The 27,579-nt window shown below is 38.8% G+C and overlaps 1 protein-coding gene across 1 annotated transcript in view; it reads right to left on the bottom strand.

Annotated features, from left to right (window-relative positions):
* The window catches only part of CFAP54 (cilia and flagella associated protein 54), a 2,749,537-nt gene that overhangs the window by 523,509 nt on the left and 2,198,449 nt on the right, over positions 1 to 27,579 (bottom strand). The window contains exons 49-50 of the mRNA XM_044087198.1: positions 16,455 to 16,521; positions 2,833 to 3,033 (exon numbers count right to left, since the gene is read on the bottom strand). Coding sequence (XP_043943133.1) covers positions 2,833 to 3,033; positions 16,455 to 16,521 — 268 coding nt within the window. The remainder of the gene's footprint in view (positions 1 to 2,832; positions 3,034 to 16,454; positions 16,522 to 27,579) is intronic.

Here is a 27,579-nt window from a genome sequence, read left to right as displayed (position 1 = left end):
TCACAAGATTAACCATAACAACATTAACATGGAACCTAAAGATAAAATAAAGGAGTTTATAACCACAAACATGAATAAAAAGCTTAATAAACAACAGATTAAACTATTGGACAAGAGTATTTCATATACAGAAGTTATTACACAAATAAATAAGCTTAAATCAAACAAAGCACTGGGTAATGATGGTATTATACCAGAGATATATAAAATCCTTTCTAAAACTACATATTCATTAATACATAAGGTTTTTATTCTGGCCCAAACTGAGTTAATAACCCCCCCCCATCTTGGCAATATACATTTATTTCACCAATTTTAAAACCTAATAAAGATCCAACTAGATGTTCTTCATATCGACCCATCTCATTACTTAATGTTGATTATAAAATGTTTATGAGTATTTTTGCTGATAGATTGAAGACAATTATCCCGGCATTATAGACATAGATCAGACGGGCTTCATTGTAAATAGAAATACTTTTGATAATATAAGAAGAACTTTAACATTAATTGATTTTGCAAATAGGAAAAAGAAAGATTTAACACTTATTAGTCTTGATATAGGTTCAGCATTTGATTCAGTAAGTTGGGACTATCTGTTTACCTTACTGAAATGCACAAATTTCTCTGATGCATTTGTAAATTTAATTGAGCATTTATACAAAGGAACGCTGGCTTATATTAAGGTAGGAACATATGTTTCACAAAAATACCCATTCTTAAAGGTACAAAGCAAGGATGTCCACTTTCTCCACTATTATTCACTTTAGTAATGGAGCCTTGGGCTAATTTGATTAGAAACAGTACTGACATAGAGGGTTTTGAAATAGAAGAAAATACAACATCAAAAATTCAACTTTTGCAGATGATGTTCTAATTACATCAGCAGGATCTAATTCTTCTATGCAGTCTTTATTTGATAAAATGATGAATTTTAAAAGTATTTCTGGTTTAATATTCAATGAAGAAAAACTAAAATACTACCTATATATACACGAAAAAATACTCTCATTAGTGATTTTACTAAATATGTACCCAACTCAGGTCAGATAACTTATTTAGGTATAATACTATCTAAAGATATTAAATCTATTATATATAATAACTATAATACCTGTTTTCTTAATATACAAAATCTTTTTAATACCTGGAATAATATGTTTTTACTATGGAGGAGAGACTTACAATTATTAAAATGATAATATTCCCCAAGATTTTATACTTAATACAATCAATAATACTTTCACCTACAAAAATAACTATCAAGAAACTGAATACACTAATGTTAAATTTCTTATGGGCACCTAATAGACCTAGGATTGCATTAAAGAAACATACTAATAGCTGGTCTCAAGGTGGTATTTCTTTTCCAGACTTTAATTTATATATTATCTCTTCTATTATAAAAGTTATTACTTTATTAATAGATCGGTCATATGTCGCAAAATGGAAAGATTATTGGGTGCTAATTAGTATGCACTTCATGAAAATCTCCTTAACACATAAAAATATGATTATAAATAACTCCATGTTGTGGTTGCTAAAGGAATTTTGTACTTCACCTATTACACCTAAACATATGGTCTGTTACCCATTAAATATTATTATTAGTTATCGTAACTTTATATTCATGCACCCTAAGTATAGGGAATGGAATTTTATTGTATTCCTATAATTTATACTCAGGGTATGCTTATGTCATCTACTTCTGAAGGAGCTCATTTAGCTATAGATAATAATCTAAAGTACTGGTATCAGCTGATATCTGATAATAAAGTTAAAAATCTAGATTTCTTAAAACAAGAATTTGATCTAAGAGAAACTTGCTGGTTAGAGGTTCAGATCTTTAGACAACATCTCATTGATAGAATAGATCTAATGTCTATAACAGTTAAAGAATCTATTCCAAAACTGATTGATTACTTGATAATAAATTTACAGCATAAAGTTTCTGATAAAGGTAAACTTTCATATATACATAAAATTATCAGACAAGAAACTTTTTACAATGTAGATTCATACTGGAATTATTTCACCTCTATTAATGGGGACCCACCAACTCAACAAGATAAACAATATATATTGGAATCTGCTTATAGAACTACATCTTCCATTGTCTGGAGACTTTATACATGGAAATTTTTACATAGATCTTTTTATACACCTTTGATGATGAATAAAATTAATAATAAAGATAATCTAAGTAAGAGATGTAATGTAGAAATTAATGCTGACTGGGCTCATATGTTTTATGACTGTATGAAGTTGAAAGAATACTGGAAGTCAATTAATGAATTTTTGCAGGCTCTTTTTACAGATAATTTCATTATTTCTAAGTCTCTTATATTATTCAACACACCTGTACCTCAATGTGTTAAAAAGATTAAGCTTCCCTTGTTATGGTCTATCCTAGCAGTGGCTAGGAAAATAATAACTAGAAATTGGATTTCAGATACACCTCCTTCGTTCAATGAATTTAAAAATGTTATGAATATAATGTGTCATATGGAAATAAGCACAATTAGAATGAGAACAACTAGAAAAACATCACATTTTATTGTATGGGATAATTTACAAAATTTGTTAAAAAAAATCTAATTTCAATAGCACAGTATTTTAGTTTAATTAATTGATCTGATTGTAGTGGATGTCTTTGTAAATACTTTAGTTGTTTTGTTGAATATTATAATAATACCTATTTTTAATTATTTGTATAAAATTGTTATGATATTTCTCTTATATGTTAAAACAATAAACTTGTTTTGAAAGAAAAAAAAAAAAAGAACATGCATCAACAGAAACAAATTTACAATGAAGCAGAACCATACTTACAAGGAGGTGCTGCTTGGCATCATATAATTCCTGATTCAGAAAACTGAGACTTGCTACCACAACACGTATATCAGCTCTGTACCAGTCAGAAAATAGATCAATTCCAGGAATAAGTTCAGTGGTAGCACAACCTTCACCAATGTCATATTGTGCGTAGTCACAGTCATATCTGGGGTGTGGAAGAGAAGCTCTGAAAAGGGCCTAAAAAACAGAAATTAGGAAATCACAAATACTACAGTTACCATAAAGACTACACATAACAAAGTTTTCATAAGAAACCACTGAATCATTTAGTGGCAGCATATGACCTTGCTTTGACTTGTGAAACAGTTGTATAACATTTATTAAAGAAGAACTATGGTCAGAAAAAAAGTACAAGCATCTAACTGTAGCTTGATCTTCAATACATTACTTAATTATTTGTTTATTTATTTCCAGCCAGGCAAGTGGAGTGGTATAAAAATCTTTTTCAGCCATAACCTAGGACCCCAAAAACAGATGAATATAGTTTACCTCATCTCTGCCAATTTTGGTAATACCCATTCAGTCAAAAAACAGAAGACCACACCATTTTTTTAAACAGGAGACAGATCTCCGCAGTCCCCAAGGGACTCTGTGTTCCCTGCAACCTCTAACTAATATAGCTAATCCTTTTATCACTAAAACCTAATGTAGATTAGAGAATGGGCGATCCATAGATTGCAGCCTTATTGGAGAACGAACGATCTCCAGCAGGGTATTAATATAAAAGTAATGTCCACTGAAAAATGAGTCTGCCGCTTCATGGCAGCATATCAAGCTACCATGGAGCTCAGACAGAAAAAAACTAACTGCTGTTATTATTTCACACTCAGTGCTTCTGCTGTGTAGCGAGTGTAAAATATAAAAAAACAAAAAATGAAAATCAAAATAAAAAGTGTGGCTAAAAACCTAAGTTAATGCCATCTTAATTTCTAGATCCTTTTTAAAATGTGTTGATTAATCGCCAGTTTCCTTGGAACTGAATCATCCCCCCCATGACTGAGACTGTCAGTCTCTATCACTATCAGTTCTGAATGGCCCGCTGATGGAGTCACTTGCAGTTAAACAGTGACTACTGTTACTATACTGATGTAGTGGTTTTGTTAATTTCGCAGAGTGCATATACATGTTGTATAGCATGAGCATGCCTTAGGTGCCCTGTATAAATAGAGAGAGATGATAGTTCTGGGGTATGTGTGGTGCAGATGGGGGGAGGGACTGTAGATTTTCTTTGCATGGTCTATGAAACTCTATTTGCTTCCTGCATGTATTTCTAACAGGTTAGCATTACTTCTGCTTGGTGAAATTCAGTAATTATTGTTGTTTGTGCCAGCATGAAGCAGCATGCGCAGACTTTTAGGATTCAACATTAATAATGTGATTTATGGGGACAGCAGCAGGCTTTTGTTTCTTTTCATATTTTTCACCCTCACTCTGCGGCAGTGCAGTAGTGGTGATATATGTGCTTTAAATCTGACAGGCACGCTTAAACATTTTATTGCCAGACCTAATGTTTTCATAGAAGCTGCAGAGCTTTCTTTTCCTTTCCCATTCATATCCAGGGAAATAGAGTTTTCTTCCTGACACTGGCACTTCTTTCTTTATGAAAAAGCGTATATGTGTGTGTATGTGTGTGTGTATGAGTGTGTTTATGTTTCTGTCTGCATGTGTGAGTGAATGCATGCAGGAAAGCAGAAGAGACTGTGTGCGTATATGAGAGAGAAAGACAGAGTGAGCAGTGAGACTGACTGAGCCGTTATTTTACACTCGCTAAGCAGCGCCTGTGGCATCGTGGCTCATAACACCTCTGGGCAGGCGTTAATTACACATTAACACACACCCTGTCAGGCATTAATGCTTGCTTAGATCATTGTTTCTGTCTCTCCTATCTGGTCATTAGGGCTTAACTAACAGGCTTTGATTAAACAGGTGGCAACCAAATGAATGCATCAAAGCAATTAACATGCATCAAATGTTTACATAAAAATGTAAAACATTCTGTCTCTATATAAATCCATCCATCCATCCATCCATCCATCCATCCATCCATCCATCCATTCATCCATCCATCCTTCCACAACCCCTTTTCCCATTTTTGCACATGCGTCGAGTGACGCTTCAACAGTGACAATCATCCAATCATAATTACAAGCAATATAAAAATATTCATATTACACATTAACAGTCCTATTTACAGTGAGCAGATTTTCAGAAAGAACTGAAACTTGATACTAACAAGTGCAACCAAACCTGATAATCTTATTACATTTCCTACACAAGTGCTTTTAAGATACTTTGGAGCTAGGGATATCAGTGACTAATGGATCTATACAGTGACAAAAATTAAAGTAACGATTGTAAGAAATAATACCAATGGCCAGGCTGAAAAAGGTGGATGCCAGATGAATTCAAATGTAATCCCTGTTCTAAATGCAACCTGAAAAGACAAAGTATTTAAAAAAAAATTTAAAGAATGCAGGTTCTGTGCTGCTTTTAATGACATGAAAAAAAAGATTGATGGCTGCAGGGATGATTCTGGAAAATGAGCAAGTCTCCTAGGAATGGGCGACCTCGTTTTGTGACATTAGAGAATGTGAATACTGCATGTTTTAAGTCTGTGAACTAAAGTGAGGCAGAGGTCAAAGCTAAGGAGCATAGAAATCATGGTCCCCTTCTTTCAGTTATTGACTAATTCTCTCAAATGTCTATATACAAAGTAAATTAGGCTTAGTATCTCATTTGATCTATGTGGTAATTATCTTTAATACTTTGGGCATTTTTCCAGTTAAATTAGCAACCAGCTTTAAATATATTGGGATTTCATTCTTTCTCATAAACTCATGTGCTCATGGGTTGTTGCTAATGCTTACAGCCAAGGAGATCATCAAAAAGTTCAGCCACATCATGCAGTACTGATGAGAGACTATTATTGTCCTCCATTAAGCAGACCTTGCTCACATAACACTAGAAAATGTTGTAATCACATATCCAGTCATCCAGAATGGTTTTAAAGGTTGCTAGGTAAGTACTCTGCTTGATTTGTAACAGCAGCTTATTCCACAAAAAGGGGATACATTGGGTTAGATATCTGCCATGTTATTTGGTGACACTGATGTGATAGCACAGGTTTAGGTGTTTAAAGCAGGTGTTTGCTTCACCACTGGTTCTGTTTAGGTAAAGGTATTCAAGGAGTGCTGGGTCATTCAAAGTATGAAAGACTAAGCAGAGATCACACCTCAGGAATCTATATGAAACAGAATAGAGAGACAGGGTTTTTAATCTATCAGAGTAACAACAGGCCCTGAGGCCTGAGCTCTCTTTGGTGAGGAAACACAGGTGTCTCGTGTTGGTTTAGGTGCTTATGGACGTATATACATCTAAGGAGGCATTGTATAAAATGATGGGCTTAATAAGGAGGAATAAACTGGGACTACAACTTATTTGACCTTCAGAAAATACCCAAAGGGTAAGTTATGTAAGGCAAATGATTTCCCAATCACTACAGAGAGGCATGGTGATCAAAGGAAAGTTTGTTGTCAGCAAAGTTATCCAGTCCCTGATGACTGTGTCAAATTTGATTGTAACATTATCTGTAAAGCAAGTGGAAGTAATACTGGCTTTATCTAAAGACACTATACTGCATATCTTAGCATTAAGGATAAGCCCATGATTAACACACTAAGCATTTGTTTGATACAACCCTTGTTGGACAATCCAAGTATAATGGCATTTGATAGCTGCTTCCAGTTTTGCTATAGTCAGCAAACTTGATTAGCCATAGAGCAGTGAAATAAACTTTTATGCCATAGAAGTACATACCAAAAAGGAACATATTCAGGTTGTCACTTTGTGGAACACAGTTGGTAATGCTTCTCTGTCTAGAGCAAATATTCTTGGCCTTAAGACTATGGGTTCTGGTACATAGCCAGTTATTTAATCAGTAAACTATGCATGGGTTAATGTTGAGTTGGGGATGTTTGTCAATAATCTTGTCAAAATTCTTTGAAACGTTTAGATAGGCATGGACTGTATAGCCAGTAATCTTGGTAAAAAACTCATCCAGATCGATCAGGCATGATTTGAGTTTTACAAAGCCAAACTGGTGTGGATCTAGGGATGTAAGTTCACCAATACTGTTTATTAGTTCAGCTATACTACATTTCATAGTCTTGCAAATAATACTAGTGAAGCTAATAAGTGTATTATTGCCAAGGTCAGTTGGGGGGAGCTAACTTTATAGAAATATACCACAATAGCTGTTCACTGGGGATGTAACTGGTGCTGAGAATCATTCTAAAGAAGTGATTGAGGAGTTTTGCTAGATGGGACTTTAATTTCGCAGTATATATCATAGGATGCTGTCAGGACCCACGGGACTCGCATTTTTAACTTTGGGAAGCGCAAAAAGGACTTGATCCAAATTGATTTCAGGAGAGGAGGTATGAGGGGATACATGGGAGGGTGGGTAGGATGACATTAGAAGATAATTTGTCTGTAAGAATATTAGCAATGCCCTTGAGGTTAGAGATGGAGGTACCATTAGAAGTAAGTTCAGCACAAAATTGTTTGTTACTTCTAAGCTTCCTAATTTGCCTGGTTGTCTTTCTATTTAGTTGCTACCTTAAGTTCACAGCTGGCCTTGCATTTTGTAATGGTAAGTTTGAGGGACTTACCATTTTTAAACCCCTTTTAAAATAATGGTGTTGACATCTTTTAAAGATGGCCAGAAGTATTTTCATTTTCCTATACAGTTTGCTAATGGGAGTTCCACCCTATGGGCTTAGTTTTAGACTTGCAGTTATGCTTATGCTGGACAGGTGTGAATGTCTGGATACATTTATCCAAGAATGAGTACAGTTCAGAGGAGTAGGCAGCAGCTTCATGCAGGTTTGCTAGGAAGCTATACCATTTGTGATAATCAGTAAATGGTAAGTAATTTATTTTGGACTAGTCCCTGAATGAAGAGAAGTTATTTAGGGCAGCAGAGCAGGACTTCAGGAAGAAAGTGCCAGCAAGATGATCAAAATTAACTAAGAAGTGGGTAAAAAGTGGAGTAGTACAACTTAGGCAAACATTTATAGGACACGACTGAAAAAAATCAATACAGCTGATGGATAGGGGGATAATAAAATTAAGTGTATTGACATTTGTGATGTCCAGAAATCACTGGGCATATCTGATGCTGGCAGCATATATTTGCCAGTTTATGTGTGTATTGTTGAAGTCACCTATAATAAAGGTATTTGGTTTGACTGTTACATTTTCTAACTAGTTAAGCTTTTATTCATGCTCTGAAGGGTTATAAATATGGATATATACTTTGCTATAATACAATACTTAATTTTATGCATGTAGCTACAACTTCAATCAGTTCCAAATCTGTATTATACAGAATCTGGTATGACAGATAAAGGGGTTCCAAATAAATACAGAAATTCTACCACAGTTGCTAGAAGAACGAATGTATAAAAGGCATTATATCTTGCAAGAGACAGAATGTTACTGATACACTCAAACCATCTTTCAGTAATTGCAAAGTTCAGAGATTTTGTTATTTTGGTTCTAGTCCTTTTTTGATATTATCTGTATTGAAGTTGCTGTCATGGTAAGTCCATCATGCGAACTCAGCCCCTACAAAAAAATACTATGGGAGGTAGTAATTGTTTCAGCCATTATGCAAAAGCCATGGGTGAAATGCATAGACAATCCATGGCAAAGCAGGGAGATCCACTGACCATTTCATCCCATGCAGACATATACTGGATCCACCTCCACCAGTGTGTACCTAGGTTAAATTTTTCCAGGTGCACTTCCTCAGTCCAGCACCCCTCAACTTTAACTTGATGAGCAAAAAAAAAAAAAAAAACTGTCTCACACCTTTAACATCTACTGCTCCCCCCCAACACCTTGTACCCTGGCCATATGTCCCTTTCACCATACCTAATGCACCCCCTTACTCTGCTTGCATTTAGGGCGGACTGTTCCCACCAGTCTGCCTGGTGTGTGTAATACTGATCCCCTAGATTGACACTGAAAACAAAACTTTACTGCTTCACTGTTCTCAGTCTCATATATACAGAAATAACAGCAGCATAAATCATATCAAATAATAGCAGCATAAATCACATCAAAGTTAATACAAGATATTTATGAAAATAACAATCAGCAGAAGTTATTGCAAACATACAGAAATAATAGCATAATGGATCAGCAGGAGTTATTGCAAACATACAGTAGTAATAGCATCATAGATCATAACAGAAGTTATTGCAGACAATTTTACAAGACAGAAAATGATAGGACTGTGTGGCATGTCATAAGAGGACTGTGTGGCATGTCAAGTTTGTAGGTTTATGGTCTGCTAAGCAATTGGATTATTATGTGGGAGATAGCCTATAGTGTTGGCATGTTACCATGACAATGCAAGCATGGTATAAAGGTTAGAAGGGGTGGGAACAGGAGCACTCCCATTTAGAAGAGAGATAAGAGTGGAGTAAAGTCTTAAATGCTGAGAGGTTCTTGGCAGTTCAGATATGAGGGGGAAGATAATTCCATTTCTATGCAAGGTAAAAAGATAGGAGAGATTGGCCTGGAGTGCACAATGGTTTGTACACTTCAAGTAGGTTCTGATTGTTAGACCTGAGGGATCGGGCAGGAAGGTGCTGGTAAAGGTGGAAGAGATAGATGGGCACTGAGAAGGTTTGTAAATGAGTTTATGGACAGTGGAGAGTTGAATGTAAGAGAGGAAGTTGGGAAGCTCTAGCCAGTTTTGGGAGTGTAAGGAGTTACACTGGTGAGTGGAAGATTTGGCGCTTGTAGCAAACTTTGAGATTTTATTGTAGCAGGATGACAGTTTAGATTTAAGGGTGGCTTGTAGGTTGGTAAGAATAGGAGCGCCATACATGAGAGAAGGGAGGAGGTAAGTAGTAGGGAAGGTAAGTTATGTAGAGGAGGTTAGAGAATGATTTGGGCAGTAAAGCATGCCAAGTTTCTAGTGAGTTTTCTTAATGTTAGTCTGAAGGTGAATGTCAAACTTCAGTTGTTCAGCAATAAGGACTCCTAGAAGCTTGGTACTGGGGACTATTTAGATCTGAGGCTTATTATAGAGAAGAATTTTTTGTCTATTTTGGTGTTTGTAGTTGGGGTGAATAGCATGATTTTGGGTTTGGATGCACTGAGAGCTAGGTGACTGTTTAGCATCCAACTGTCAGTGCTATCAAAGGCGGCTTGAGTTTCTTGTAACAGTGTGGGAAGAGATTTGGCAGAGCAAATGATAGTAGAGTTGTCAGAGTATTGGATGAGTTTAGCATTTGGGATGCAAAGATGGAAGTCATTTATGAAGATACTGAAGAGTAAAGGGCCTATTATGGAGCCTTGAGGGATGCCGGTGGGGGTGTCTTGGTAGAAGGAGGTACAGTTATTCCATTTAATGGCCTATTGCCTATTTGAGAGGTAACTAGAAAACCAACTGATTGTTGTGGAGGAAATATTGAAGTGAGAGCTTAGACAGTAGAAGAGTATGGGATATGGTGTCAAAAGCCTTGGATAAGTCTAAGAAAAGGGAAGATACAATGTTTCCAGAGTCACGGGCATGGTTGATATTCTCAAGGAATGATAGGAGGGCAGTGGTAGTACTGTGGTTGGGTCTAAAACCATGTTGTGTAGAGGTGAGGAGATGATTGTCTAAAAGGCAGGGTAAGAGTTGTAGATGAATGCACTTTTCAATTATTTTTTGAGAGAGGGGACAGAATGGCTATTGGGAGAAAGTTAGAGATGGCAGTGTTGTTGCCTCCTTTATGTCAGGGGATGATGATGGCTTTTTTCCAGCGGAGGAGTATATAAGATTCTTGGATAGAGCACTTAATTAGTATACAGATGTGAAGGGCTATGCCCTCAGCAGCTGACTTGAGAAAGTTGGAAGGTAAGTTGTCAGTGGCATTAAAGCATGGTTTTAATTTACTAAGAAGTTTTTTTATAGTGCTAACAGGGATGGGTTTTAGGGAGAAAGGAGGGGGATGGGTAGAGGAGGGAGATGTAGATGGAATTGAAGAGTTTTTAGGGAAGGATGAGTTAAAGTTGGAGGCTATGGTATGGTCTGGACTGTTAAGATCAGGGCAAGGGTTGTCTTTTCTACCAGGGGTAAGGAAGTTAGTGATGCTACTCCAAAATTTCTTGGGGTTGAACTTGTGGTTATTTTGTAGTTTGGTGTAATAGGATTTGCAGTCTGAGGCAATATGTTTTTTAACTAAATTTCTAAGTTGTTTGTAGTTGGTTAGAGAGTTTGGTGTTTTTTGTTTTTGGTGGAGGTTCCAAGATTTGTTATTGGCATGCATAAGAATTATGGTGTCTTTGGAAAGGCATGGGGCAATTTTAAATCTGACTCATTTAGTTCTTGGAGGAGCAAAGCTGTTTAGTGTGTTGATGAAGGTATAATTAAAATAAGTGACAGCGTCATCGAGAAAGAGAGTTTTTAGGGGGGTCCAGTTCATTTGTTTAGGCAGTTGGAGAAGGATTGAGGGTTGAAGTTAGTTAGGGTAAGGGTTAAGATACAGTTGTGTTGCAGGTGTGGGGGAGAAGGAGAGTAAAGTGTGAAGGCAGGTAGGTGATCACTAAGTGGATCTGGCAAGGTGCCACTGTCAGAGATGTTGTTGGGATGAGAAACTAATATCCAGTCTAGGATAGTGCCTGAAGAATTATCTTTAGTGGGTCTGGTGGGAGAGTTAATTAATTGAGAGAATCCATATAGGTTTATATTATGGGAGGTGGCGTTTGAGTGTATGGAAGCCCAGTTGATGTTAATGTCTCCTAGCATAATTATTTCATTAGTGATATTAGAGGAGAACCAATAAAGAATATCCTCAAGTGGGGATATTGTTACCTGGTGGTATGTATAGGGTAGCTATCACTATCTTTTTATGATTTTTAATCTTTAGGAGGTGCAGGGTTATTTCTGCTCTATAAAAACTGAGGTATTGGGTTGGAGAAGGGTATCACTGTTAGGGAGGAGGAAAAGAGTGGGGCTACTCCACCTCCTTTCTTATGAGTTCTGTTATTTCTGATGATTCAGGAATGAAGGGGAGATTGAGAAAGTAATGGGTGTGAGAGTTTTTAGAGGTTGCAGGAATTTTTCTATTAAAGAGGAAAAGATTGTTGGATTGGTATAGGTGGGGAGAAATGAAGGTGGAGTAGTCGGGTTCTTTCTTGAGGTGGGTAGAGGTTGTATGGAGGGATGGAGATAAGGGAAATCTGGGAGAAAGGTAAGATGGTATAAGAGGTAGAGGAAGACAGGAAGGAAAATTATGGGTTGTGTTTTGGTAGGTAAGGAATGCATGATTAGTTTATATTACAGTAAGGGTGTTTGATAATTTGCGGAGGTGAGGTAGTATGTTAATAGCTATAGGGCTAGTGCACAGAAGGTGCTGAGGAAGAGGGGACTGGGATTACACTGAGGAGAAGAGATGATTAGCTAGCATGAGGGAAGTAGAAAGCGGTAAGAGGGAGGGGTTAGATATGATAGGTTGAATGTAGAGTGGGAGTGGCTTTGCGGTTATAAATGTAGAGGTAGTGGGGGTGGATGGGAAATGCAAGCAGGGTAGGGGAGTGGAGTGACCTTGCAGGGTGAACGGAACAGGTAAAGCCAAGAAGGAGGAATGCATGGAAGCAGAAGTTCCGCAAATAACAATCAGTGAGACAGCCACCTGAAGTGGTCAGAGCCATTGGCAAGTCCAGGTAAGTTTAAAGCAAAAGTTACAGTTAAGGCTAAATTTCAAACGGTGTAGAGTACAAAAAAAACTAAGAGGGCAAACTGCAGGTCGGTGGAGTAAATCAGATGGTGAGATCTACTCACAGAGGGCAGCAGGAGAGAAGAGCAGAAAGTGTGTATTTATGTGTGTGTGTGTGTGTGTGTGTGTGTGTGTGTGTGTGTGTGTGTGTGTGTGTGTGTGTGCATGCATGTGTATATATATACATATATATATATATATATATATATATATATATATATGTGTGTGTGTGTGTATATATATATATATATATATATATATATATATATATATATATATATATATATATATATATAAGGTGCTAGAGATTCATGAGTGGGGTATGCTGCCATCTAGTGGCAAACCTGTGGGATGCACTATTAGAGAAAATAGGAAAAGGTACACTGAACTGGAGAAGTAATTTGGTATGAGGGAGAAGATTGTAGGGAAGAGACTGCTTTAAAAACGCTAGTGTACCCACTACAAAACAAACCAGGCAATCACAGTGATATGTGGCAGAGTAAGGTACTTAACATGCACTCAGGTTCTGTAGTGTGAAGGTAGGTTAGGCCAGAGGTAGGTAGGCAGTACCAGGAGCATGTCCTTTAGAAGAGCAGAGCTTGTCTGGCCACAGTATTGTAGACTGGGGGAATCACACGCGGTTACTGGCTTGAGCGATCTGTAATGAGAGAAGATTAAGTTAGACACTGAGAGGTTAAGAGCAGTTGGAAGAGGAGAGAGAGTAGGATATGTTAGATAGGTAATAAAGTAACAAGGAGCAAAGGAGATTTGGTACAAATAAGTAAAGTATCTTATAAATGGTCTCACCAAAAGTAATGTCCTCATTTGGAGAGTTAGAAGAAAGAGTGTCTAACACATCTGACACATAATCTGAAGAACAGGGGGATTTGAGAAGCATAATCTGAGCCTTCTGTATTTTCAGAATATTTCCCTTTCATTTTGGATGGATGAAACGAGCGAGGAGAGTGTGTTGAGCAGATGGAAAGAGCACCGTGAGGGGCTGATGAATGAAGAGAATGAGAGAGAGAAAAGGTTGGATGATGTGGGGATAGTGAATCAGGAAGTGAAACAGATTAGCAAGGAGGAAGTACGGACAGCTATGAAGAGGATGAAGAATGGAAAGGCTGTTCATCCAGATGACATACCAGTGGAAGCATGGAGGTGCTTAGGAGAAATGGCAGTGGAGTTTCTAACCAGATTGTTTAATGAAATCTTGGAAAGTCAGAGAATGCCTGAGAAGTGGAGAAAAAGTGTTTTGGTACCTATTTTTAAAAATAAGGGTGATGTGCAGAGCTGTAGTAACTACAGAGGGACAAAACTGATCAGTCACAGCTTGAAGTTACGGGAAAGAGTGGTAGAAGGTAGGTTAAGAAGGGAGGTGATGATTAGTGATCAGCAGTATGGTTTCATGCTGGGAAGGAGCACTACAGATGCAATGTTTGCTCTGAGAGTGTTGATGGAGAAATACAGAGAAGGTCAGAAGGAGTTTGTGGACTTGGAGAAAGCATATAATAGAGTGCCTAGAGAGGAGTTGTGGTATTGTATGAGGAAGTCTGGAGTGGCAGAGAAGTATGTAAGAGTGGTACAGGATATGTACAAGGGTAGTGTGACAGTTGTGATGTCTGCAGTGGGAGTGGCAGATGTGTTTAAGGTGGAGGTGGGATTACATCAAGGATCAGCTCTGAGCCCTTTCTTATTTGCAATGGTGATGGACAGGTTGACAGATGAGATCAGACAGGAGGCCCCATGGACTATGATCTTTGCAGATGACATTGTGATCTGTAGTGAGAGTAGGGACCAGGTTGAGGAGACCTTGGAGAGGTGGAGCTATGCTCTAGACAGGAGAGGAATGAAGGTCAGCAGGACTAAGATAGAATATGTGTGTGTGAATGAGAGGGAGGATAGAGGAATGGTGAGGATGCAGGGAGTAGAGTTGGCGAAGGTCGATGAGTTTAAGTACTTGTGATCAACAGTTTAGAGTAATGGTGAGTGTGGAAGAGAGGTGAAGAAGAGAGTACAGGCAGGGTGGAATGGGTGAAGAAGAGTGTCAGGAGTGATTTGTGAAAGACAGGTACCAGTAAGAGTGAAAGGGAAGATCTACAAGAGGGTAGTGAGACCAGCTATATTATATGGGTTGGAGACGGTGGCATTGACAAAAAGGCAGGAGTCAGAGCTGGAAGTGGCAGAGTTAAAGATGTTAAGATTTGCACTGGGTGTAACAAGAATGGACAGGATTAGGAATCAATATATTAGAGGGTCAGCTCAGGTTGGACAGTTTGGAGACACAGTCAGAGAGGCGAGATTGCATTGGTTTGGACATGCGCTGAGGAGGAATGCTGGGTATATTGGGAAAAGGATGCTAAGGATGGAGCTGCCAGGTAAGATGAAAAGAGGAAGGCCTAAGATAAGGTTTATGGATGTGGTGAGAGAGGACATGCAGGTGGTTGGTGTGACAGGGCAATATGCAGAGGACAGGAAGAAATGGAAACAGATGATCCACTGTGGAGACCCCTAATGGGAACAGCCGAAAGAGAAGAAGATGTTGGATGGAAGAGAAGGATAAGTAGTTTGATCCAATCAGAAGGCTTTGGCTTGTATTAACTTTAATAAGCCCTGTGCAAAAGCAAACCACTCATCCTCATAAGTCTGAGTAATAGGTTTCTCAGAAGAGACTTTCTTAGGAGTAGAAAGAGGAGTACATGTTTTGTTTGCTGTTGCCTTTTTCATAGGATGTCCACCTGAGACTTCTGTACTAATGGACAATCCTCTACTCCACAACCCTCAAACTGATGCTTAACGAGTATTTGATTTGCACTAACCTTGACTTCTGAAATAATGACTTTTGTTTCAAGGGGGCCCATTACTGGACAACCAACAGGGTAAGAGAAAAAAGGATGGTTGGTGACCATGGACATGTAGGGGGTCTGGATGAAGGCAATGGACACACCGGACTCTGGAAAAGTACCAAACTGGGATCCACTATCTCTGATGCTGAAGAAGACATAGTGGACAATAAAGCAGTATGCACCAAGAGACACAAACTATTGTTCTCTAGATAATGGTCGACTGCCCTAAGGTCACTTCATAACATTTTAGGAGGAAAGCCTTGATTATCTTGAAAAGATTTCAAATTGTGTTGTGCCCCTAGTCAAAACAGACAACTTGAGTGGCAGTCACAATAAGCAGTTGTCTACCACAGTTTCACTTTTCCTTATTTGAGACAGACATATGACAGAAAAACCCATACATTTCTGCAGAAATAGAAGCAAGAATTCCCAATAGGGCACTTTATCTCCTGAACTTTGGAGGCTGTAAGCAGCAAAATGGCAAACTGTTCACAATCCTGATGGTTGTCTGCAGACACAAATGAAGTAAGTAGGCTCTGCATATGGCAAGGTTGCATGTTCCTCTTATATCAGTACACTGGTGCATGCCTAGGGCAGTCATACATGTCAAAGGAGGAAAGATCCTGAGCTTTGACACATTAAGTGTCTAGACAGGACCTTTGTGGGGAAAGTCCTAAATATTAAGAATACTGCAACAGTGATCTAATGAAAAGATAGCATAACATGTCAGTCTTGTCTGCCACGGAAGTCAAAAATGCTTTACACTGACAAAACACTGGATTAAGCATAATTTTCTTTCTCTGCGGATTTGCTTGTTTTAACTTCCTTACTCGATTGGATGTTGCAGTAGATAATGCATACACTTAATTTACTTTACATAGATGAGCAAGAAAATGAAATAATCTCTTCTCACAATGATGGCATTATTCAACTGTATACTTTTAAATCTAAAATACACCATGTGTTTACTTACCTTGAAAAGAAATGCAGATAAAATGCAGCACTCATTTCGCAATTTGATATCTGATGTTAAAATGTACCTGTGTGAATAAGAATATAATACACTTTTACAACACATCAAATATTAGTTGTGTCATAAAGGACACCACTCAGTTTTTGTTTTTTCAGAACATCTTGACCATCTTATAATCATGGATAGCAGCACCAGAGATTTTTTTAAAACTTCACTGACTTTTCAATATAATCACCAGAATGCATGATGTGGTTAATTAAATATAAATGTAGAGTCAGAGTAAGTTCATAACTAAAATAATCTGAAAGTTTACTACATTAGAGGTAGCTAATCAAGAAGCCACTGATTAACAACTGTATTATACAATATATCTAAATTTTACCAAGTTACACGCAATCTTGGTCTAGAGAAGACAATTTGAAAAATACATCTCATAAGTGCAGACCAGTCTTAATAATGAATGTCTGAAATTTTGAATCAATTTTGACTGCCTTCAGTAAATTCAGATACCCTACAGAGGATTTACTGCAAGTTAACATTTTTCTTGACAACTAATTACAGGTAGTGTAACATTATAACAGTAGGTGCACAATAAGAACCAATATAGATTTATTGCCACCCCCCCCCCACCAAAGACTGGTTGAGCATTATTCACTATAAGATAAATCAGTTTTTTAATTATGAATTAATTTCAGTGTTTTGGAGATTTATTTATTCTAGGTAATCTAACCGAATCTACAGTCACATCAGTGGCAGATTATAATAGCTGTGATCCAGGCAGATGCCCATACCTCTCAAGTACACCTCATTATGAGGAACGTTCCTCATTTTGACTCTTAAAGGTCCATGTTCTTTGCAGTTCCACATTGAAATGATCTGCCACACATTCAGTGATAATTATTTTTTAAATTGATATTTATGGTAAATAATACTGAATCAGATTAGCCCATCAAAATAATGCTTTATAAGTATAAAATAATACATTTAACCATCCTGTGAGTTTCCTAGCTGAAGATTTAACCAAGCTGTTAGAAAGTATGCCACATTTTGCCAATTTGTTCTACATTGTGAGAGGTAGTGTTCCACATTTTGCCAATTTGTTCTACATTGTGAGAGGTAGTGTTCCACATTTTGGAGATAGAAGGCTGACTGCTATGCAGCCAACCAGGGCCCACAGTTCTAGAGATGCCTATCGCAGGAGTAGGTCACTGCAGTTAAGGCTTCTTTGAACACGGGAACAGAAAGCTATTCATCTATTAAAGTAAAGAAATGCAGCATTTCTTCACTTATGATAATAAGTAAGAGTCCCATGGCTTTCTTATTAAAAACAGCAACAGCTGCAGTACAAATACTAAACATTAAGTAGATGGTTGTACAATTTATAAAGACACTGATGGATATCCACAAATAATTTCAATGTGTCAGCCTACAACATTTTTTTTCTGTTGATATTATGAGTAATGATGTTCTTTAATGAATTCTATACTATTACAATTTTGCTACCAACTGCTCATTTTAATATTCTCACAGCATGTGAGTGTATGGAGTTGATTGCAGACTAATGTTTGTGGGTAGCATCTGGCATTTTGTTAACATTTCATAAAAGCTAATTTCATTTTATTTCATTACTTCTCACCCTATTTGGATTGGTTGCCATCTGCAATAATTTGGCAGGTGAGCTTCAAAGAATCTGTTTCAGTTTTTGTGGAAGTTACTCTATGAACTGTTCCAACCCCAATAAACACAACAAAAGGTGAGGGGTTATATGAAACTACTGATAACCAAAATAATAATGCCAAGAAGGAAGTTCCATGATTTAGGATTCATATAGTGTATTTTATTAATTACTTTCATTTCTCAACAGCGGACTTCTTCAGAATAAAAAACAAACTAAACACACAAAACATATACATTTTCTTCTAAAAGGTCACAGATCAATGGATAATGATGTAATTAAATGAGCAATGAATTAATTATAAAGATATCTACATTCTTACAGTCTCCACCAGTAAAAATAAATTGTGGAATCAAGCTGCTAGCAGTAAAGAACTAAAATCAGATATAAAATACTGATATTACTATGCTCTGTGTCCCTCTTGGACATGGGGATCATAGAAATAAGGGTAGAACTTGGCTAGGCTTGTAAGGACCCTAGGGCCATTAGCCTAGCAATGTCTTATGATCCTATGAAATAAATTTCTGATAAAATGAAAGTTGTGTTGTTATTGTATGTCTTTTGGCTTTTCCCGGTTATGGGTCGCCACAGCAGAACTCCAGTCCGCTAATGATTGGCAGTAGATTTTTACGTGCCGAGTTGCCGGCCCTGACGCACAACCTTCAACAAAGGTACGCCCATTCACGCATGTCTCCACACAGAAGACACTCTAGCTGAGAATCGAACAGGACAACGTCTTACTGTGAGGCGACAATGCTACCGCAGCACCACCACCGCTAAAATATTAATTTACTCAAAACATTCATATAAAACACCTATAATTTTCTAGTCTTCATATACAAAATAGATGTGATTGATGTACATTCGTTCAAACCAAGAAATTAATATACTGTATTTTTCATAGTCCCCTGTTGAGGAACAAAAGCCTTTAATAAAATACATTATATAAATCTTAAATCACAGAACTTCATTCTTGGTGTTATTACTTTTGGTTATCAACTGTTCCAACCATATGAATCCATTTCAGAATCAAAATGTTCTTTAGGGCATTGTTTTATAAATGCTAACTTGTTCTGTAACTCTCAATTGTTCCTAATTTTGCCTTATATTTCTGGCCCATCCCATGTAAAATGTTTGACTTTCTGGTAACTCACAGACGATTACTGTAAGACAATAATGCCAGACACAGAGAATTATGATCAGGTCTCCTTTGATTATAACTGGCTTATTATGTGCTCAAGACATGGATGGCAAAAAATGCACATTTCATTCAAAATATGAGAGCCTTCTTTAGGCATACATGCTGAGAACACATAATAAAAGGTTATGATTGGTGATGTGGTCATAAATCTTTGTAGTGCATGGAGCTTTGTATGCTCTATGTACTATCAATTATAGAAAAAAAGTGTAAGAGCACAAAGTATTTTCCTGGTTCTGAAAGATGATAAAACACTTACTCAGTCAAATAGACAGCAGCACACCTCCCAGCTTCTTTTCTTAAGAATTTTGGACAAATACAAAAATAATGGGAAGATAAGGGGGCAAATTATCAAAATATGGGACAGTTTTCAAATATTGCTCTTATTTATGTACTGTAATGTCAGAGAAATCCAAAAAAAAAAAATACAAGGGACACAGCAAAAACATCAGGCTCAGTTGAGAGGCAAGGACAGCAGGCTGAAACAAAACCATTTATCTTCTGCTAATGTCCTTCCTGGCTGACACTGTCTGCTGTCAGTCCCTTGTATAAAACACAATCATGACAAATCTTGGGGGTTGCTTAACAATTGCTATGCACCCCCCAATACTATTACAGTTGGATATCATGCTAGGGATGTTCATTTTCCTCTCATAATCTCAACTCACTATGTTCTACATTTGATTTTCACACTTCTTATTTTTCAGAAATGCATGCTCATGTAAAACCTGTTGTTCTACTATGTTTTTAAGTGAATTACAGAAATATTAAAAAGTTGTCCTTCATTGTGGGCCTTTGTTACCCATTACTTTTGACGTTGTCCAGAATTCTTGAGCAAAGATGTTGAAAGATACGCAGTTTCATGTAATTCTACTGGAAAATTTGGCCATTGGCTGGTAAGAGTCAAAGAGACATTTTGAGTAGTTGCAGAATTGATATCCTTCCAACATCTGGGGTATTCATCTGGATGTTTTTCTAAGTTATCTGTATGCACTGGTATTTTTATTTATTTATTTATTTATTATCTGCAGTGAAATTGCATTTTTTGTAGCTCTTTATCTTAGCAGCTTTTAAATTTTACTACAACTAGATAGATCTCTAAGCTTGTGTATGGTTTACTTTTTGCATGAATCTTTATTGAAGCCATGAGATTACAATATGTTTGTATAACTTCTCCCTTTATGTTTTGTTTGCAGTTTTCTTCTAGCTTTAAGGACATAGTTTGACTATTTATTCTTTCCAGTGTTCCAGCTTTTTGGACTTTTGTTGATTTGAAGAACATGTTCCTTCTTGACTTTCCTGAAGTATAAACTGGGCAGCATGCTTTGCAGACAGTTTACCAAGCTGCTAGTTCTTATGGAGTCTTTCAGCTGGTACTTTGACTGCTTTCCACTACTGATGATTTTAATGTTTGATTACGCTAAGCATTAGATTTAAATTATTAATAGTGCTCTCTGCTGTTGTTTAGTTACCTTTATACTTATTAAGTGTATTTTAGTTTTACGTACAGCATTTGCATACTGAATTGTGTTTCATTATAAATGTGTATTTTATTTTATTATTACAACAGCACATTTGTACATTTTAATGAACATATTGTTTAAAAGCTTTAGGCTTAAGATAGATTTCTAATAAAACTGAAAACAAAGTCAAACCTGGCAAGTAACCAGATATGGGCAATTGACAGCTTTGTAGGCTAGCATGTTGTACTGGGGGCAGCTGAGAAACTCTGTATAAAACAAGTTATTGCATTGCTGTTATTTTATTTTTGTTTGCTTTATTACAATTGGAGATCTAAGATGTAACAGGTACTTAAAACCATTATAGTATTGTGTTTGATGTTAGTACACTTAGAAGAACTAAATATGAATATCTGACAAAGTATGATTTGAAACAGATGAACTTGAAATTTTGAAAACAGAAATGGCAAAAAGGACATACTGCCAAACTATGGTGGAATGATTATCACAAATGACTTCTAAAAAAATTACCCACTAAAGTTAGAAAAAATAAAACTCAATATAATAAATGGCAATTAAATTCAATAACTAAGAAACTTCAAAAGAAACTTCAAAGTGTACTAAAATATAGTAAAATGAAAATAAACTTAGGTAAAATGTGGACAATAAAAAGTTATTTTTATAAATATATGAATACCAAAAAAGACAGTAAAGAATTATTTAGTGCTATAATTTCTGGTGAAAAAATTAATAACTGAAAAAAGAGACATGGTTGAAGCATTCAGTCAATACTTTTGTGGGATTAAGTTCTATTGATAAACCTATTTATATATATAAAAATGGTAAAATATTATGCATATTGTGACTTTCCTATAATTTCAGATGATGAAGTAGTGCTTAGGAAAAGTATACAGACAAGGTCAGTGGGGTCCAATAATCTACCTAGACAGTGTATTAGCAATCTCTAACCGGAGGCCTCAGCAAAACAGTCCCTTTAAGAAAGACTTTACAAAGTTTATGGGACATGATGCTGGTCTCTGACAGGCCAGCGTGAAAATTAGCGATAGCAGCCAATTGGACTCTAATGGTGGCAGAAGAGGAGCTCGCTCAAGCTCTGCCAAAAAAATCCAGAACACTGTGGACAGGGGCTGTAAAAGGATCTATATTTCTGGCCTCCGCCCAGAAGGAGAAACGTCTCCACTTGCTAGCATAGGTTTTTCTGGTAGTAGATTTGTGTGAAAAAAGGATGATTTCATGCACTGGCTGAGAAATATGTGGAAGCCTGGCTAAGGTTGGAAGTGGAGCAACCAAGCTGTGAGGAGAGATTGAAGGGATTGGTGCAGCCCGCCCGACAGATGGACCAACAGGTCTGGCACTGGGTCCAGACTCCAGGGCTGCTCCAGTAGGTGGCAATGCAGGAATGGGAACCAAATTTGTCGAGGCCACTAAGGGGCAATTAGGATCATCCTGGAACCCAAAGCGGTCACTTTTGGGAATTAAGGGAAAAGGCAGAAATGCATATAGGAGACCCCGGGGCCAATCGTGTACTAGAGCATCTCTGGGGGAATGGCCGGGGAGGGGAAAGAGAGTTAAGAAGTCTTTGCACTTGCTGTTGAGAGGGGTTGCAAAAAGGTCACAGCAAGGTTGACCCCATCTGTGGAAAATCTTGCCCGCTACTAACTGATTGAGAGACCACTCGTGAGGCACGGGAATGGCTCTGCTTAGCCTGTCTGCTATGATGTTGGACTTCCCAGGGATGTGCGTTGCTATCAGAAACCGTTGGGAAGAGATTGCCCACTGCTAGAGTCTGAGTGCTTCTCGACATAAGGGATAGGACCTGGTTCCGCCCTGCTTGTTGATGTACCACACTACAGACATATTGTCTGTTTGAACTGCAATAGTCCCGGTAGGTAGAGAGTCCTGAAGAGCTTGCAATGCTAAAAGTACCGCTCTCATCTCCAAGACATTTATGTGCAGGTGGTATTCTAGGGGTTGCCAAGAGCCCTGGACAGTCCTGCCCTGAAAATGCCCCTACAACCCGATCAGGGAGGCATCTGTGGTCACCATGGCAACAGGAGGAGGAAGAACAAACAGTCTGCCCTGGAGAACTAGAGAGGAGACCATCCACCAAGCCAGGTGGTCTTTGCATGTTTGAGCGATTATTATCCTGTGGGACATTGGAAGTTGTTGAAAGGACCATTGGGTAAACAGCATCCACTGGAGGATCCGCATGTGAAAACGAGCCAGGGGGACTAAAATGATCGCTGCTGCCATGAGACCCAATGTCTTTAGTACAAATCTGGCCTGAATCGTCTTGCACTGTAGTAGGATCTGTACATGTCGGTGAATGTCTGATACTCTGTCTGGAGGAAATTTTACAGAAAGATCTTTTGTATTTAATTCTGCGACTATAAAGGTTATAGACTGACAAGGCGACAATGCAGACTTTTTGAAATTTATTGATATACCTAGCTCGGAGCAAGTCTGGATGGTATAGTCCCTGGCTCACAATAGCTGATGCCTGGTGGAAGCAGTAAGGAGCCAGTCGTCTAGATATGGAAACACCTGGAATCCCCATCATCTCAGGTGAGCCGTAACCACTGCCATGCATTTGGTGAACACCCTGGGGGCCATAGTGAGACCAAAGGGCAGGGCTCTGAACTGATAGTGACTGGCTCCCAGCCGGAAGCGGAGAAACCTTCTGGAACGCCTGTCCATTTTTATATGGTAGTACGCATCCTGAAGGTCTATGGAGCACATCCAATTATCCTGACCCAAGAAGGGTAGAATGGACTGGAGCGTGACCATCCGGAACTTCGTTCTTTGAACAGACTTGTTTAATCTGCTGAGATCCAAAATAGGTCTCCAGTCCTCTGTCTTTTTTAGTACCAAAAAGAACCTTGAGTAAATTCCGGAACCTTGCTGGTCTGCTGGGACTGGCTGGATGGCTCTTTTTCTTAGCAGTTTTGAAATTTCTAGAACTGCTTGATCCCTTAGAGCGGGTGAGACATCTGGAAGGGATCTGTTTGTTTGTACAGGGATGCGGACGAAGGGAATTTTTTAACCTTCGGATATGATAGACTGTACCCATCGGTCTTGAGTGAGGGGTTCCCAGGCTTCTGGGTACAGTGACAATCTTCCCCCGACTGCCTCCGAAGGTGGACAGTCGGGCAGCCCCTCAGGGGTGCTGGAAGGGTTTGTAAGAGAAAGATTCTCTGCTACCCTGATTTTGCGGACCCCCTCTGCCCCTAGGGCGGCATCTATTATTGTTTCCTCCTCTGCCCCTGGAGGAAAACTCACCACGTGTGTCAGGCATGACTCTCTGGGGTTTACGAAACCACATTTTTACACTCTTCTGACCTTTGGGATATGGTCTGGAGGGAGTAGAAAAATGGACTCCCACGGCAGAGAGAGTCTTGCCTTCCTGCTCACATCTGGTAAGCGTATCCTTCACCTTTGGTCCAAACAAAGCCGAACCATCGAAGGAAGTATTGGTGAAGGACGCCTTAAAGGGGTCAGCAAAGTTACATAACTGCATCCAGGCGTGTCTTCTCAAAGCCACGCCTGTACCTGCGGCCCTACTCGCACCATCGGCCGCATAAGAAATGAGCCGCATGGAGGAGTTAACTATGGAACTTAAGGTCGCCAACTGGGAGTTAACCTTATCCTGAGACCCCGCAGCCGATGGATCCCGAAGGGTATCACCCAGTTCTTTGAGAAGATCCCTCTGAAGTCGGGTGAAATGGCACAGATAATTCAGCGACTGCATAGCAAAGGTCGCTGAAGAGAACATCCGCTTCCCGTACCTGTCCATTGTCCTAGACTCTTTATTAGGAGGATGTACAGGCACCGAAGGGTCAGCCAACTCCTTCTTAGTGGCCACTGCCACCACCATGGCATCAACTGGGACCCCCATAGCTAGAAACTGTTTGTCCGATGGGGCTGTAATAAATTTAGCAGGCCTACGGGGAGTTGGTTCTATTGAGTCCGGGGCTGTCCACGCCTTCCGAGCAACCACTTCCATGAGTGGGTCAAAAGGTAGAGACACCCAGGAGGTGGAAGGGTGAGAACCAAACATGTCCAGGTACACCGACTCATCCTCGGAAGGTTTAAGGGCAGTCCAATTCCCACTCTGCTTAAGGATCTCCAGGATGTCTGAAAAGGAGACATCCTCAGAGGGGGACCTTGGGGACCCTTCCGAATCCTCCAAGTCGGTGTCAGACATGACTGACTCGGGGGAGTCAACATGTTTCCTCTTACATGTTTTCTTCCGAGGTGGCTCCTCCGAATGATTGGGGGAGGCCTCGGAAGAGGAAGATACCCCCAGTGGGGCGACCTGGAGAATTTATAAAATAATGTTCTCCATGCTTGGGGTCAGGAGGGTGGACAGAGACCGAAGCAGGCACCATGGGGGTAGGAGCCGAAGGGGCCGATCGTGGATCCGACCCAGGAGTCAGTACGCTCCTCATGACCTCGAAGGTGCCCCTATCAGGCAGAGAGGAAGGTCCCAGCTCCGAAGAGATGAGAACCCCTCCCGGCACCGAGAGTGACGGCTCCGAGGCCAATGTCGGGGCTGAGCTCACCTGCACCGAGGCACCGAGAGGGAGAATGGGGTCGGACAAGGGTCCGATGCCACTCGCCCCCTCAGAGCCGACGAGGGAGTCTCGATGCTTGGATCTCTCCATGGATGGAACCAATGAAGAGATCTGAGCCGACGATGGAGCTGAAATGTGTGGTATTGGCTCTGACGATTCGAGCCCCAATGAGCTCCAGCTCCAAACACAGTGGTAGAGTCGGAACAGGAACTGATGAAGATACAGGGATAGCCACAGTCTGTTGAGATGGGCTAGTCAACATTTGGGCCAGTGCCTGCGACTTTAAGAGCCTACTGACCACCCTCTCGAGGTCGTGATCAGACAGCCTGGAGGACCGACAGGAGTGGGACCTATGACTGTAGTAACGGAGACCTCGGAGCCAAACGAAAGGACTCCAAAGAGGGAGGCCTCGAGCATTTTCGGCTCACAGAAGGCACCGATACGAAGGCCGGAGCCGACTGAGGTCTCAAAGTTCCAACCGGAACCGACGAGGAGGCAGAAGCTCTGCTCAGTGACTGCTCCGAACAGGGAGCCGATGGCTTAGCGGGCTTGGAGGGTTTACCCAATGAAGGCTTAGTCGTGGACCCTTCAGGCTTAAGCAAGCCCCTCAAAATAAGTTTGCTCCTACGCTCCTGCAGGCTTCTCGGACTGAAGGCATGACAGACCGCACAAGAGTCCTGCAGGTGTAGGGGGCCCAAACAATACACACAAGAAGTGTGACCGTCTGTCAGAGACATCTTCTGACAGCACCAGTCACACTTCTTGAAACCTGAGACCTTAGTATCCTTAGACATAATGAAAAATAGAAAAACTACAGTAAAATAGTTTTTTAAAAGGGGGTTTCTCAAGGGAAACACTAAGAGACAATATCTAATAAGAAAAAACTATATATATATATATATATATATATATATATATATATATATATATATATATATAAAATAAAACAGTAGAAAAGAGTTATATAACCTGGAGCCGGTAAAATTGCAACCTCGTAGCTGAAGTGGCAAATGAGATCTGGGTATCTGACGCCTAGCATTGTGGGACAGGGGGAGGGCCTCGAGCCGGTAAATAGCTCTCGAGCTTTAGTATAAGGCCAAGAATGAAGGTGAGATTGACAATTTAACATCAATATGTTATACCATGGGTATGCACAATGATGGACTAGAAAAAAATCTCTTTTAATCTCCATATTCAAAGTACAAAAAAGCAGGCATTTCTAACTTTCTCTTGCTTAGTCTGACTTCAGTTATTGGAAAATGCTCTGAAAGATGCACAATTAAAAACATAGAAGAGGAAGGTATATGCAGCTCAAGTCTGGATAACAATCGGTATGGATTTATCAAAAGTAGGTCTACACTTAATGGGCAATTAAACTTCTATGAAAAAAAGTATTTTAATTAAAATATATGGGAAATACATGTATAATGAGTTACCTAGTTGTGCCTTAAGCTTTCAGTAAGTTACGATATGACCAGATTATTCACAGACTGGAAACCATCAATATAACTCCATACATAATAAGATGGCTCACTAATTGGTTAATACAGAATTATATGTAATATTGCATGGGCATCAGTCATTGTAGAAAAAATAACAAGAGGAGCTCTACAGGGCTCAGTGTTAGGGTCTATTTTATTTAATACTAGTTTGCTAAATAGGTAGATGATTGTAAGGTAAGGGACGAAATATGTGATGAGGAAGATGTGGAATGTGTAAATAATTATTAAGCTGAAATTAAAAAATGGACTAAGAAAGTTGGGCTATAGTTAAATAATAAAAATGCAATGTCTTAACCTTTAGTAATTAATATAGGTTAATATAGGGATGGGGATTTGATTTTGGAAATAACTGATCAAGTTAAAGATCTTGGTGCATTATTGGTAAGGATATAAATTTAAGTACTACGTACAAATCATAAAGCCTAAGACAATCTGGCCTAATACTATAAACTAGAAACTGAGTGGTGGTAAATAATGCATTTATTACTATTTTTTATTTTATTTTTATTTGTATTTGTTTTCTGACAATGATCAAATTCTTAGACTATAATGCACTGTTTTTGTAATTGGCTATTACTAACAAAGGAAACTGAAATAGTTCAGAAGAGGTTTACAAAAGTAATAAAATAAATAAGTGGTGTTATTTTGGGAAAATGAAGTATTTGGATATTTTCAGCATTTCATATATAGTAATC

Source organism: Protopterus annectens, chromosome 11.part0 (assembly GCF_019279795.1).
Source record: "Protopterus annectens isolate FY-2018-M chromosome 11.part0, PAN1.0, whole genome shotgun sequence".
In the NCBI taxonomy this organism is placed as follows: Eukaryota; Metazoa; Chordata; order Ceratodontiformes; family Protopteridae; genus Protopterus; species Protopterus annectens.
The sequence above is the reverse complement of the archived record's forward strand: the minus strand, read 5'-3'. Positions and strand labels throughout refer to the sequence as shown.